Here is a 14354-nt window from a genome sequence, read left to right on the forward strand (position 1 = left end):
ATGGGTAGTACACATTTATTAGCAACTTCTTGAGTGTTCTTTCAAGAAGTAGATTACCTTTTCTTTTCTTATCTGTTTCTCAATAAATTTAAGCTTGGAGTTAAACCAGTATAGGAACTGTAATGCTAAAGTAGAGCATTGAGTTCTCACTTTCATCCATCCTTTTCATAGATAAGAATGCATGTATTTTTATGTCTAGGTATAGATAATGAAAAGGTTTACTTCTCGTAGGTAAAGCCTGAGCAGCAGTTGGAAAAACCAACTTCTCACCTGACATGATCTGTAAAAAATAAATTTTACAAGGAAAGAAAGATATCAGTCTCCAAAGTCCTGTAGTCTCATCTGTCATATACTGTACTTAGAAGGTGAATACAGGCTGAATGGATGCTTATAAAAATATTTCCTCCTTAATTAGAAACTATTGTTTAAGTGAACATTTGTATGCTGCTCATTCTGCTTTCCTACCATTTCACGTATTTTACTTTCTAACTGTTCTTCTAAAATGGGGTTCCTGTGCACTTCAGTTAACACAAAGTCTATGGCAAAGACACTTTTTCAGCTGAGGGGAAGTAAAGTCAGAGAGGTGTGGGTGTAGGTAGAGACCTTTGGGAAGAATTTGATATAGCAAGAGTGTATCAGTTCTCCTGTTATAACAAATGGCAAAGAGAAAGGCCTGAATGTCTAGAATAATCTTTGAACTTCTTCATTGAAGTAAGAAACGGACACATTATTGCATGTTTAAAATTTTTACTATGGGATGTTTTTCTCTTCAGGTTTTCCTCAGCATACTATTGCTTCTCTGTCTGATCAAGATGCAAAGCCCTCCTTTAGCATGGCGTAAGTAGCATTGATTAGAATTCAATGAGCTGATGTGAATTCAATATTAATTAGTCATGTTTAGAAAATCTGCTCATCAGTGAAAGTATTGCAAAATAATCTGAAAAAAGACTTAGCCATGTCTTGTGACTTCTCAGTAGATATTTTATTTCCATTAGTAACTCCAGTATTAACAGTATCCTCTGTTAAATATGTGTTTTAAAATTTGCATTTAAGTTTTTTCAAGGTAGTAAATGGTACTTAGTTCTGTTACACAGTGATTGGGGCACACAGGTGCTCCAAGGTGTTAAGTAATTACTTGCAGCTCTTGATTTAATTACTACTATCATTATAAAATATAATTATGAGGCTGGAAGGGTATTATCTGAATAAAGTATTTTTTTATGTATTTCTTAACATGACTTTAAAGGGAAGTTTAAAATAGAGGCCTTGTTTGATGACTGTACCAGTGCACTTCTCAATGAAAAGAGTAATTGTTTTCCAGGGTGATAGGGGAGTCTGATTCAGAATGAAACAACATCTAACAGCGTGTGCTGTTTGAAAGAATAGTTACTATGTGCATCTTAGAGGCAATAGAATGTTTTTGTCTCTAAAAAGAAACAAGCATGCAGTTATTGTTCATATCTTTATTTTTAAAGATTGGCTCCTTTATATGGAAATATTTGGTCTTTGGTTCCCGTGAGAAAATGTGGTCACTGATATTTGTCCATATCAATTGTTTTCTGATACTTACACATTAAACTGTTACATGCAATGTAGTGAAACTTTTTAAATTATTTGATGTGAAAACATTATTTGTACTTATGTAGTAGCATGGTATTATTTCTTAAGTACTGAATTGTTTCTTTCTGCTGTAGGCAATTGGAAAATAACAATGACCCAGGTCTTACACTGGGTGGATATTTTTGTCCTCAGTGCAGAGCCAAATACTGTGAGCTTCCTGTGGAATGCAAAATCTGTGGTAAGTAGTAAGAAGAGGTGAGCAGATGAATCAAGAGTTTGTGGTAAGAGAGTTAAGGGGTAGAAAAATTCAGCTGTACTTACTAATTAAAAGCCATCACTGCTTAAAGAGTCCTGCATTTCTGTGACCTGGGTTGTCAGTTTCATAGAAATGCCTCTCAGGACTATACCTGTAACAGTAAAGCTGTATCATATTCCTTGGTATAAGGAATATACCTAAGGCAAAGTAGGGAAGAGAGGTTATGCACATGGGAATGGTAACTTCTCAAGAATCATCATTTAACTTAACACACTCATGTTTCAGAGTCCTCAGTGCAAGGCCATGAAAATAGAATGTTTTGGCACAGGAGGACAGAAGTACTCTCCCCTCCGTGTGTATGTGGGTGGAAGATTTCCAAGTTGAACCCAAGGGCAATCTGCACAGTGACACAAGACAAGCTGTAGAGTTGTAAATGGGAGCCCTTTGGTCTTGCAAATGTTAATGGACTGTGCAACCAATGATGCCTCTCTCCATTGCTCTTAGTGAGGGTGCGAGGGAGGATTAATGTGGTTTATAATATTAATATTGTGAGGGAGTACTGTTCTCCTAGCTTCCACAGGCATATGACTGAAACACAATAGGTATTACCAGGATGCCTGTATTTGGCAAGAGGGTGAAATAATTATGGGTTTGGGTCACTTTATCCTAGTTTAATTTCAAGTTTTTCCCACCAGCATGAGTTTCAGTCCAGCAAGGGAATTAGTGTAACTGGAGAAATCCTGTGTATCTGCAGTGGATTCTCCACAGTTGCAGTGACCAGGAGAGCAACAGTTTGTACATTCACAGTACGAGTGAGTGAGACATTTGTGCCGGCCTATGCCCCACCTGTTCTCATGGTCTAACCCCAGCTGTCGACTCAGCCCCACACACTCCCACACACTGGTGAGATGGGGAGAGAATCAGAAGAGTAAAAGTGAGATCACTCACAGGTGGCATTAAAGGCAATTGAAAAGTTAACAGCAATAGCTGTGCACACGAGACAAGCGAAGTAAGTAATTCATTCACCACTTCCCATCAGTAGAATCTCCAGGAAAGCAGAACTCCGTCATGGGTAACAGTTACTTGAGAAAGTAAATGCCATCATCCTGAACATTCTTCCCTTTCCACCTTTTCCACCCAGCTTTATAGGCTGAACATGATGCCACATGCTATGGCATATCCCTTTGTTCTCTTGGTGCACTGTTGACTGCAATCCTGACTGTATCCCTTCCCAATGTTCTCTTGTTCTCTTGGTGCACTGTTGACTGCAGTCCTGACTGTATCCCTTCCCAATGCCTTGTGCACCCCCAAGCCTACTCACTGGTGGAGTGAGAAACAGAAAAGGCCTTGATTGTGTGTAAACACTGCTCAGCAGTAAAGGAAACATTCCTGCCTAATCAACCTTATTTCCAACATAGACCCAAAACACAGCCACATGATAGTTAGTGTGACAAAAAATAACTATTTTAAAACCAGCAGACCAGTGTTAGCTGAAGTGGGGCTGTGGCATGGTTTTGGCAGTAGTATAGCAAGCTGTAGTAGAGCTTCATAACAGGGCATCATTTTAGCTGGTGGTGTGATACAGTGGAGCCATCACTGCCAAAAGGAGCTTCCTAACTTCACCACTGTGTGTTGTAAATGTGTTTCTGAAGGCTGAGTTAAACATTTTCAGTAGAAATTTTATCAGTTTGCTTGTTCTTTGTGTTTGGATTTAAAACTGGATTACAGGTTTAGGTAATGGAACAAGTCATTTTACTTTTTAAAGTTCTTAGAAGCTCTCAACCACTGAGTAATTAAAACTATTATTTTTTCTTTTTACCTTATTTTATACAGAAAAGCTTTTCAGTACATCTTCCCTTATAACAATTTTGGTGTCTCTTTTTTTGCAGGTCTTACGTTAGTGTCTGCACCTCACCTGGCTCGGTCTTACCATCACTTGTTTCCTTTAGATGCCTTTCAGGAAGTTCCACTGGAAGAATACAAAGGGGAACGGTATGCAAATCTTATTTGTGATAAGGAGTGTGCTTGTGGATTCCATAACTTTTTTGTCACAAAAGTAAGAATAGTTGGCAACAGCTTCTTTGCTGCTGGAGATCCTGGGTGTTTGGGTGGTGTGGGGCGTCTCTGGCATTAAGAAATACTTGTAGTTTCCATGATCAATGAGTTCAGTTGAATAGCTGAAATAATTGCCAGAAATTGTTACTATGTATGAGATCTTTTTTAAAACATTGATTTACACAGTCTTGACTCCTTTTTTTTTTCAGTTAAAATATAAAATTTTGCTTTTAGGTATTGTCAAGGCTGCCAGGGAGAAATGAAAGATCAAAATGTAAGTATGTTGAATGGCATTGTAACTTGCATTGAGGGCTGTGAGAAATAGAGATGATCCTTTAGAATTATATTCTAAACACCAGAAGAATACTTATGAAAGTTAGTCATGGTTAATTAGACTTAGGTGTTAAACAGTCACAATTTATAGACTGCAAAGTCTGTAGAAGTGTGGAAAGTAGTTTCCTAGGAAGCTGCATAAAAAAAGCTTCCCATTTAGAAGAATTTACACTCAGCCATTTGGAAGCATTTACAGTGACCTGAGCTCAAGCCTGCGGGTACATTTGCTGCCAGAAGATTTAATTCAGTTGAGTTTCTGTGGTGCTAGCAGTGCAGTCTGTTTACATTATCATGATGATGTAACTGATGCCCTACTGCAGAGCAATGATGATAATTTTTGCTAATTTGACTTATCTTTTTGTCCTTCCCACACAGGTGTACATATGCAAAGTGTGTCAGAATGCATTTTGTGTGGAGTGCGATCTGTTTGTTCATGATTCGCTGCACTGCTGTCCTGGCTGTATTCACGAGCACCCTGCTCCTGTATCTGTATGATCTCATATATTTTAAAAAATTGCTGTATTTTTGTCATTCTTGCATGAATCTAATTAGTTTATTCAGCCATTGCTCTAACTGATGCATCTCTGAACAAGATGATTACAGAGGGATGAACAGTGGAGTAGGAGCAAATGTTAATTTTCTTATTATTTTATTACTTTTAATATATACTTGAATTATCTGTATCTATTATTCGTTCTTGTCTAAAGAGCTATGGCTTTTTCCAGCGGTTATTATAATAACATGTATATTTGTAAATGTGAAAGTGATAAAACTGCTTTTTATGATAATGTGATGATTCATCTTCGTTTCATTACTTGTTCAAAAAGAAGCCCTGAAAATACATTTTGCACATTGTTGTTACAAACTTTTGGTTTTGGCAGATGGTGAATTTCTGTAGATCTGTCTTGGTTTGAAAAGACAGATGTCTACTAAGGAAGGCAGGAGCCTCTCTTGAAATGGGAAATGTAAACCCCCTCCCTCTGTATTATTATAATTTTGAAATTAATGGCCTCTCAGGCAAAGATATGAGAGTAAGAATAACAGTTCTTTATTAGGAAAAATAGAAATAAAAAAAGGAGTAATACAAAAACCACTGACAGAGTCAGAATATGACCTGACACCCCGTGGGTCAGCGTGTTGTTAGCAGTCTGACTGAATGGTGGCTGCAGTCCTCCTGCAGTGACATGTGTGATTCTGTTGGAGCAGGGATCCTGTAGAAGGGTGCAGTTTTCCTCTGACTGTCCAGTGGTGGTGTAAGGCCTGGTATACCTTTGGGAATCCAGTGGGAAGAAACTGCCTGTTGTGTTCTGTATCTCAGATTGTATTTTGGAAGGAATGCTTGGCTCCTCCCCCTGGGTGAAGCATCTCACAATGGGATGATGTGATTTTATCAGTCGTGCAGTGAGACTCAATGGCCCATTAACAGAGGATATTTCCTGGAGAGAGGATTGGTTGTGGAAGAGATAAAGAAAACTGCCCCACTTCTAACAGATGGCAATAGATTACACACCCCCATCCACATCTTGCATTTGCAACCTAATACAAGATCAAAATACTCTTTTCTAGAATTTGACAATGATGGTTTTAAGCAATTAATTGGTGGACATTTCACGTATTAATTTCAAGTATTATGAGTATTCACCTTGGGTTTCGGTAAGGCAGCTCAAATACAGCTGTTATAAATGTGCTGAAAACATATTTTAGGTTTTAATGGTGCAACTCAAAGCTAACTGAATTCTATTACTCCTGTGTCTGGGTTAAGTTTCAATTTTTTTGTAGGAGGATAAGGTTGCTGAAAGGCAGAGAACTTGCAAAAGGGCAATACCTGGGTTAATACAAACTATTGTGTGATGGACTCAGTCTTAAAGACAAAAAGACACTGTTTGGTTCTGAAGCTACACTGAATTGACAGAAGTGCGCATCATCTTCTCTCCTTGGCTAAGCCCTAGAGCAACAGACAGTAAAGTGGGTGCGGGAGGGAAAGTGTCCATCCTTACCTGAACTTTGAAGAGTAGAAATTGAGACAAATGCAAGACTGCCATTTTGCAGTATCTGTTCAAAGTGTGTTTGCAGCTTGAACCTGTGAGAATTGTAATGTGCTGCACCTCAGTAAAAGGAAGTTACAGGTGCAGTGTCTGTAGCAATACATCACAATGGGTTTTCTTGAGTTACCTTGTGATGATTGTAAATATATCAGTGACTGAGTTGCTCTGGGTGTATATGACTTAATTTTTGACCTTTGTTTTTTGTCAGATTAGAAATGGCAATGTAACAGCTGAAACTTAACACAGAAACAAGCAACAAACCCAAACCTCTTATGTTAGTTCAATTTTTCATGCTCACCTCATGTGAGTTATACGTGCTACTTTTCACTTATTTCAGGCAGTTTTCATTGAATTGTTAGTAAGCTGTTTCTATGCTTTTTCTACTGATAGTGCCTGCTTGCTGGATAGAGTGCAGTCATTCTCTTGTGTTGTCAGAAAAATTACTGTTGAGTATCTGCATCTCATTTTGTGCTGAGTCAGACAATCCCTATAAACCCTTTGTGCTGTCAGGTGGTTGCTGTCCTATTACTAAAAACTAGCAGAAAAAGGACATAGAGTGTTCTGGTCTAGCAGGCCACTCCAAGCTCTGAGCATCTGGCTCTTATATATTCTGATACTGGTGACAGCCTCTTGAGACAGTGTTTTCTGGTAGTATTTTCATCTTTGCAGTCAGTATTTTCTAATGGAAATAAAAGGGGTTTGTCAGAACACTTCAAATCCTCCTTCTTCTCTTGTTAGATACCAAAATAACATACTTCTACCCAGCTTCTATTTATGAAAGTAAAAACTGTGTTGGAGTTGCAGTCATATACTCCATTATCACCTTGTGGTCACAGCAATAATTTGGTTTGTTCTTTCCTACCCTTCTCATTGGTAGAACAGTTCAAACCAGAAAAATCAGCTCCCAGAAAATCTTTACTAAGGCAGTATTTCTCTGGTGTATAAAGACTTTCATCTGTGTCCTGTGTATTTAAAGCAGTGCGGAGGAAATCTTCCCTCCACCTGTTCTCTTTGGCTGGGATTCACTGGCTCTCAAGTCTCCCTTGCTTGTGGGAATCTCCAACCTTCTTAATTCTTGTTTATTTCCTTATTTATTGTATCTGCCATAAGATCAATCAATGAGGTTATTAGGAGGCCTGTGAGAAATTCTTGTAGGTCTTGAAGACGTGTAAAATGTTTCAGACTTAAAAGTGCTGAAGGAAGGCTGGCAGTGGTGCAGTTGAGGATGCAACTGTGGCAAGAATTTTTGAGCCTAGAGAGTGCTGCCATGTGGAAAGAGAGGATTTCAAAAAGACAAGAGCCCTCACTTTCCTTCTAGTTTATATATTCTTTGTAGGAATAGAAGTTTCCCTCTGTAACAACACTCATAGCTAATTTCCAAGAGTGGAAATGCTGAAAATGCATTAATTAGAATAGGAGTAAAAAAGGACCCCTACTGGAGCAGGTGAATGCCTTGAAGAAGGCTATGACCCTGGAAGGTCCACACTGAAGTAGATTCTGTGCCCCATGTAGAGAAGAGTCCATCCTGAGCAGGTTTGCTGGCAGAACTTGTGACCCTGTTGGGGACTCATGCTGGAGCAGTCTTATCCTGAAGGACTGACTGCACCCTGTGGAGTAGACTGGACCCACACTGGAGCAGTCCTTTGAGAACTGCAGTCCTTGAGAAGCAGAGTCCCACAATGTGGAGTCCTATATTGTAGAAGTTCATGGAGGACTGTCTCCCATGGAAGGGACCATCCTAGAGTCGGGGAAAACTGTGAGGAGTCCTCCCCAATGGAGAAGGAGTGGTAGAGTTTTTGTAGATTTGATAGATAGATAGATAGAGTAAATTTGATCACAGCCCTCATTTCTCCGCACTGCTGGGGGGATGGAGGTAGAGAAAATTTTAAGTGAAGTCCATAAAGAAGACAAAGGTGGGAGGAAGGTGTTTCAAGATTTGGGTTTATTTCTCATTAACCTACTTTAATTTGGTAGCAAATTAATTTCCCCTGTTTAAGTCTGTTTTGCGCAACAGTAACTGGTGAATAATTATTTGCCTGTCCTTATCTTGACCCACAAGCCTGTCATTGTGTTTCCTCTCCTCTGTGCAGCTAAGGAGGGTAGGGTAGAGCAGCTTTGGTGGGCGCCTCTTGTCCAGCCAGGGGCAACCCACCGCAGTAATTTTTCAAAATACAGTAGGACTAGGAGTCTTTTATTACGATCTTAGCACTTTTTTGTTTGGGATTTGGATGAGAGAGGAATGTGACTTTTATAGCCAGTAAAAAAAAAAAAAAAAAAGATATTTGTGATCCTGGATTTAGAATCACTTTCTTAAGGATGAGTTTATTTGGCAAATGTCATAAATCTTTATGATCCCTCAAAAACTTGAGAAAACATAGCTCTTTAGACTTATAGGGAGCAGAATTTGAATACATATAGCTGAACTGCAGATGTCTGCTACATTCTGAGCCATCGCAGAGCAAAGTATTTTCTATCATTGTCTTACCACAATACTAATAATAACATGACAGAATTGTATGTTTGCCACCTGTTTTTTTTCTTAATCTAAGCAGAAATTCAAAATGTGCTATCAACAGTCAGTAATGGATTTGAGATGGAAGAATTAAGATTGAGAGGTGTATTGATTCACTGAGGCCACTCTAGGTTTTTAAGCTACAGGCGGAAGTTCTTTGGGGCTGCTAATTGCCTGTGTCATCTTGCTCAAATCTCATGTCTCTTCTTTCCCTCCATTTTGGTTGTAACACCTTCTTAAGAGTTGCTATTGTCATTGTAAAGGCGCCAGTCAATTTGAGTTCACAGCAATTTCAATTTGGCTAATCAGATTTAATAATGCACCTGTTGATACCATCTCTGCAGTTACCTTATCTCTTCTTAGTAAGCTAAATCAACTTTTTATAACCTGTAGAAGTCATGTTATTAAGGAAAGAGAGGTGATGATTAATGTTTTCTAAAATATGTACATAATATAATTCAGTAGTCTTGCTTTTTCAAAAAATGTCAAAAAAGGTCTTGTAGCAGAGACAAATAACAATTAAATACATGAGCTGAATCTTTCTGCTTCACACTGATTCCCACATGTAGTCTTTGGTTTTCTCAAGTTAGGCAAATACATGGAGACAGATTTCCAGGAAGTCCTTGAACAACTGCAGAAGAGTTAAAACTCTACCATAAGAAATGAGTATGATAAAGTCCTTTTTGTCCTATACATCTCATTCATCATGGTCGTTGACAGAAATGGCAACTGCTGCTTTTTTCATATACCCCTGTTCAGTCTAATGTTCAGTGTTTTTGCTGTGGGTTAGTTTTATTTACCATGATGGTTAGATGTACTCCATGTGAACAGCACAAGAAAGTCTGTCCCCCTTGTGAATTTGTCCTGGGCAAAAGTGTGGATAATATTTCAAAGTATGATGTCCGTGTTCAGAAGTTGAAGAACCCAGCAGAGACAATTACAGGTACAGTGTGCAGGATGCAGTCCTTTAAGAGATGGCTGTTGTATGCCAGAGGAGCAAACCCTGATTTACTTGCCAGAGCTGAGCCTTTCTTTACAGGTAATTAAAAGCAAAGCAGGGAGGATTGTTGATTTATAGAATAGCACAAGTCTACTTACAGCATTTGAATGAGTACACATTTTATTTTCATGCATCATTTGGCAATGCGCTGTATCCTCCATAAATGCTCTCATCCTCATGAAGAAGAATACAGGCAACTCACTTGATCCTCAGGCAAACACTGTTCTACTTTATCATTCTTGCTGTGTTCCCTGCATCTTTTCTTGTTCTAATGCAGTATTTTTTTGAGTTGAGGGGACTTCTTTCCAATGCACTGTTTAAGATGTAGATCAGTTGTGGGTTTTTACAGTGATATATTTTTTCTGCTTATTAGTCTGTAACAGATGCCAGCCTTACAGATACAATGTCTCTTCCTCTACCCCAGAGGTGCAGACTGCTCTTGAAAAATTGGCAATATATTTTCCCCACTGAGCGATAATTGCTTTGATTTTGGATCTACCTTCTGCTATATGCTCTCCCCTTTTCTGATGTAGACAGTGGGAATCTCCCTGAATTCATCTGCAGTAGACATTAATAAAATTATTCCAGAGAGTGTCACTTCAAATCCGCTGCAATTGTGTTGTCCCTTTGGAAAGGTTCCTTTACAGCCTGGTTAGCAGATGGCTCTGTAAGCTCTCTTCATGGACTTTTTGTTCCTGCTGTCTGGAAGAAGGTTTAAATCAGTTTAGCTATTCTTATTTATTTTTTTACCCAGCCTGTCTGATTTTATTTTACCCACTTCATTTGCCAGAGATTTTGAGCCTTTTGTTTTCTTTGTCAGAAAAGATTCAGTTTGTTGAATTACGTTTTCTGCCATGGGCAGAATGGGAGCTTCAGAATAAGTTTATCAGGGAGACCCTCCCATTGAGATATGAAGTGTAGAAAGGACCTGCTTACCTTCTTAACTCCTTCTGAGAAAGAAGTTCAGGTGTGGCTGGATCCACCCTCAGCCCCAGATTTTGTTGTTTTCCAGTAAGCCCAAGATGCTGGCAATCCAGTTCCGCTTTTGAGAATGTGATAGCAGGCCAATGCTTTCCTAACTAATCCAGTATCTTTGATTGCAAAGGCAATCTCCCCTTGACCATCTTTGAGGATGGAGGAGTCTGACCAGCCTTTTTAAAAAAACTTGGCTTGCAGAAGCCAATGTGGAAGCCACTGCTCCTACTAATGCCAGGTATTTTACGTGAGCTTGAACTGAGCTGGTTAGCTACATAAACATAGGACAAGTAAAAGATCCACTTTCCAGTGCAGGCGGGGCAGAGGTTCAGTATAGTCTTGGTGCCTAGCTAAAATCTTGTCTTGGCTTTCCATTAGGAGAGTAATGCAGCTGAAAAATGAGAATGGCTTTTGCAAAAGCTGTGACAAGGAAATTGAAATGAAATTGCCCTAGCCCTGTCTGAGGTGAAAGCCAGAGCAAAGAGTGGCAAGGAGGGTATGTTTTTAGAAAGGAGAAAACATTTATCTGGACACTTAATTATTTGTCTGGTGTTACTAGGAGAGTAACATTGAATCAGGTCTCACAAAGCAGATGTGAGGAAGGGCCTGTGTTCAGGTCCTTCTGAGAGGGATGAGCTGAATGAGATGAATGCCTGTCCTCATCTAGAATCAGAGGTGTTCAGCACCTCAGAAAGCCAAACACAGTCCACCTGCAAAAAACAGGTTTATAGGGGAAGGATGAAATGGATTGCATTTTGAGAAGGGAGGATTAGCCTTTGTTTCTGTCCTGTCCCCCCTCCCCTCCCTTCCTGTGGGTGCCTTGAGTTTGTCAACAGAAAATTCTTTGTATCTCTGAAGTCCTCATGAGACCTCTTACATCCTCTCTGGAGATGTAGTTTGCCTTTTGTGTTGATGACCTTTATAAGATATTGAGTTACAGGATGAACAACAACAGCAGGGCCAGACCTGAGAAAGGAAAGCAGATAGTAACCTATTGCCCAAAATCTAAATTTTAATGGATTTTTTTACTTGCATCTGCTGCTGTTACTCCTTGGCACAATATTCAGGAAATAGATAGTTGTTTATTCTTTAACAGGAAAGGTCATCTTCTCTCTGCAGCATAAAATTTTGTTGTTTTTCTTAATCTGAAGGAGCTCATCCTTCCTGCAGGGTAAAAGAATAAAGTCTGCATCCAAACCGATGGTTTAGAAGCGTCTACATCTGCTGCACCTCAGATGCTTCTCGTTTATCCTGTGGCTGCAGGATGACAGCCTGTTAAAAGTAGGTGAGTTTAAAGGAAAGAATTTCTAATGAAGAAATGAGTCTGAGTAGAGAGGACACTGCTTCAGGATAAATTGATCTTCTATTTGTACACTTTACAACAATTGCAAATCATCATTTTTAATAGGTATTCTTCCTCCTGTTTGTTCTATACACAGCCCAAAATATGTCTTGCTTCTCAAAGTGTATTCAGCCTGCTTACGTACTAGACTTTGTTGAGACCTCTACTAAAATGCCTTCTTAGTTGCCCTTCTACAAAGCAATGGATATTACAAGAAAAATAAGCAGTGGAAAAATAGGCTGACTTAAAATAGAGCTTCATAACTTTGTTGCTAGTTATATTAGCTTATATGCCCTAGCTATTTTCAAAATGTTTTTCGAATGTAATTCTTTTCTAGTATGCTCTTAAAACTGCCAGGTTATGCATAGACCAGGAAAATGTTTGGGGTTTTTTTTCTGTAAACAAATGCCAAGTCTGTCATATTATCTTCCTTTATTTTTGACATATATTTCAGCATATATAGTGACTTGATTACAGGAGTCACATCTTGTAAGTAGAGTGACCATAAGGGAAGGCTGGAAAGCTCATGTGATGGTACTCAGGCCTGTGAGAGATTGTTATGCTGGGTATCTTGATCTCTGCAGAGTTATCTGATGTCTGACCTCCAGTGGCTGCACAAAGGGGTGTTTTATTTGCTTTGTTCTGTAAGAGTGGTATTTGAACACTTGTAAACACACCGGTATCTCATTCTACTAGGCACTGATAGGCCTGCTAGAGTATCCTTGATCAGATAGTCTCAGTCTGAGTATCACAATGCTCAGTATCACAATGCAGAGTTCAAAGTTCTACTATTTTTTTCAACCTAGCAGCAACAAATTTATTTTTAATGCATCATATCTCAGCTTCACTGTTTAATTGTTCATGTTTCATATAGCTTTAGAACATCTTTAAATTCTCATTGATGCCTGTTTGATTTTGCAGTGAAAGTAGCAAACTATGGAGGTTTCCAGAAGCTAGGAAAACTGTTAGCAAATCACATTGTTACAGAAATTTCTTTAGAATACTTTGTAAGGCAATCTGCTTTAAAAGAAGTGGCCATTACCCACATGATCACACATCGGAGCACAGCCAGAGCAGCAGTAATGGTGGCTATTCATCACTGTTCCTTGATTGTCTGGTCCTGTGACAATAGCAATGGTGGGTTGGCTCCTTGATACATAGGCCCTTAAAATGTCTAGCATCATGATGAAGGATCCCTAGTGTAGGAGTTTAAAATTACCTTGGCAATGGATTTTGCCCCTTTAACCAGTTTTTCAAGCCTAGAAAAGTTTCAGAGTGTTAGGGTTTGGGTTTTTCCCTGTCTTCTTGTGTTATTAACTATACATCTCCATTGCAAATAAGCATTGTCCTTGTTCCAGCCAGGATAGGGTTAATTTTTCCATAAGCCAGGAGAACACATGACTAGGACTCCCAGATTATTCTATACCACCTCACATCTTTGATGGGGATGGGAGAAGGAGCCTTTCCAGGTCACATATCCTGGGAGTGGCCAGCTGTTGTTGGGAGTTCTCAGTGTGGTGAGCACTCATGTACGAACCATTTGCCTCTTTCTTGTACACACTTCTAATAGTCTATATATTGTTTTGCTTGCAGTTAAATCAGTTACATGAATAATTTGTTTAAAACATAAGCCCCTTTACTGAAGTCAGAACTGCAGTAAAATTGCTGTATGCTAAATTTTACTAGTGTTTAAAACTGATGAAGGCCACTTTTTCTAACAATGCCAGACACTAAGATAATTGATTGAAGCAGAGGGCAGTTCTGCCTCTTCAGCAATCTGAAAAGATGATTTAGAACCTTTGCCTCACTGCAATCAGTCTTAATTTACATCACCTAGACAATTAAAAAAGAAAAAAAGCTTTCAAAGTAGCTTAGGTAAAATATGAGTAAGTCTGTTTTTGCTCAATTACTTGTGGGAAAACTGTATTTTTGACACATATGGAAAGATCATAGTAGTAAAAGGAAGTGAATGCAGTAAAGTTCACAGCTGTATTTCATTGAAAAGCAAACCACTGGCATGAACTAAATTACTGCCTGGTTTCATGGCTACAGTCTCTACTAGGAGTAAAATTGAGCCCTGCATTGTAAGGGCTGAAACCTACGTCCATACTTACCTCTCCACAGGCTCTCCCTATTTTGCTTTCAGTAATGGTACTCAGAAAAAGGCAACACATCAAGGCTTTCTGCTGTATTTCAGCCATTCATCGCACTAAGAGATACCTATGGAAGCTCAAAACAAAACCACCCCAAAACAAAATACATCCCTAAACTCAAAG

At 39.0% G+C, this 14354-nt stretch overlaps 1 protein-coding gene across 1 annotated transcript in view; it reads left to right on the top strand.

The window, feature by feature from the left end:
• LOC102039711 (general transcription factor IIH subunit 2) overlaps positions 1–4992 on the top strand; it is an 11557-nt gene extending 6565 nt beyond the window's left edge. Inside the window, exons 11-15 of the mRNA XM_031060281.1 lie at positions 774–837; positions 1695–1798; positions 3706–3808; positions 4106–4145; positions 4580–4992. Coding sequence (XP_030916141.1) covers positions 774–837; positions 1695–1798; positions 3706–3808; positions 4106–4145; positions 4580–4699 — 431 coding nt within the window. The 3' untranslated portion in view covers positions 4700–4992. The remainder of the gene's footprint in view (positions 1–773; positions 838–1694; positions 1799–3705; positions 3809–4105; positions 4146–4579) is intronic.
• Positions 4993–14354: the final 9362 nt, after the last annotated feature.

Source organism: Geospiza fortis, unplaced genomic scaffold (genome assembly GCF_000277835.1).
Source record: "Geospiza fortis unplaced genomic scaffold, GeoFor_1.0 scaffold240, whole genome shotgun sequence".
NCBI lineage: Eukaryota > Metazoa > Chordata > Aves > Passeriformes > Thraupidae > Geospiza > Geospiza fortis.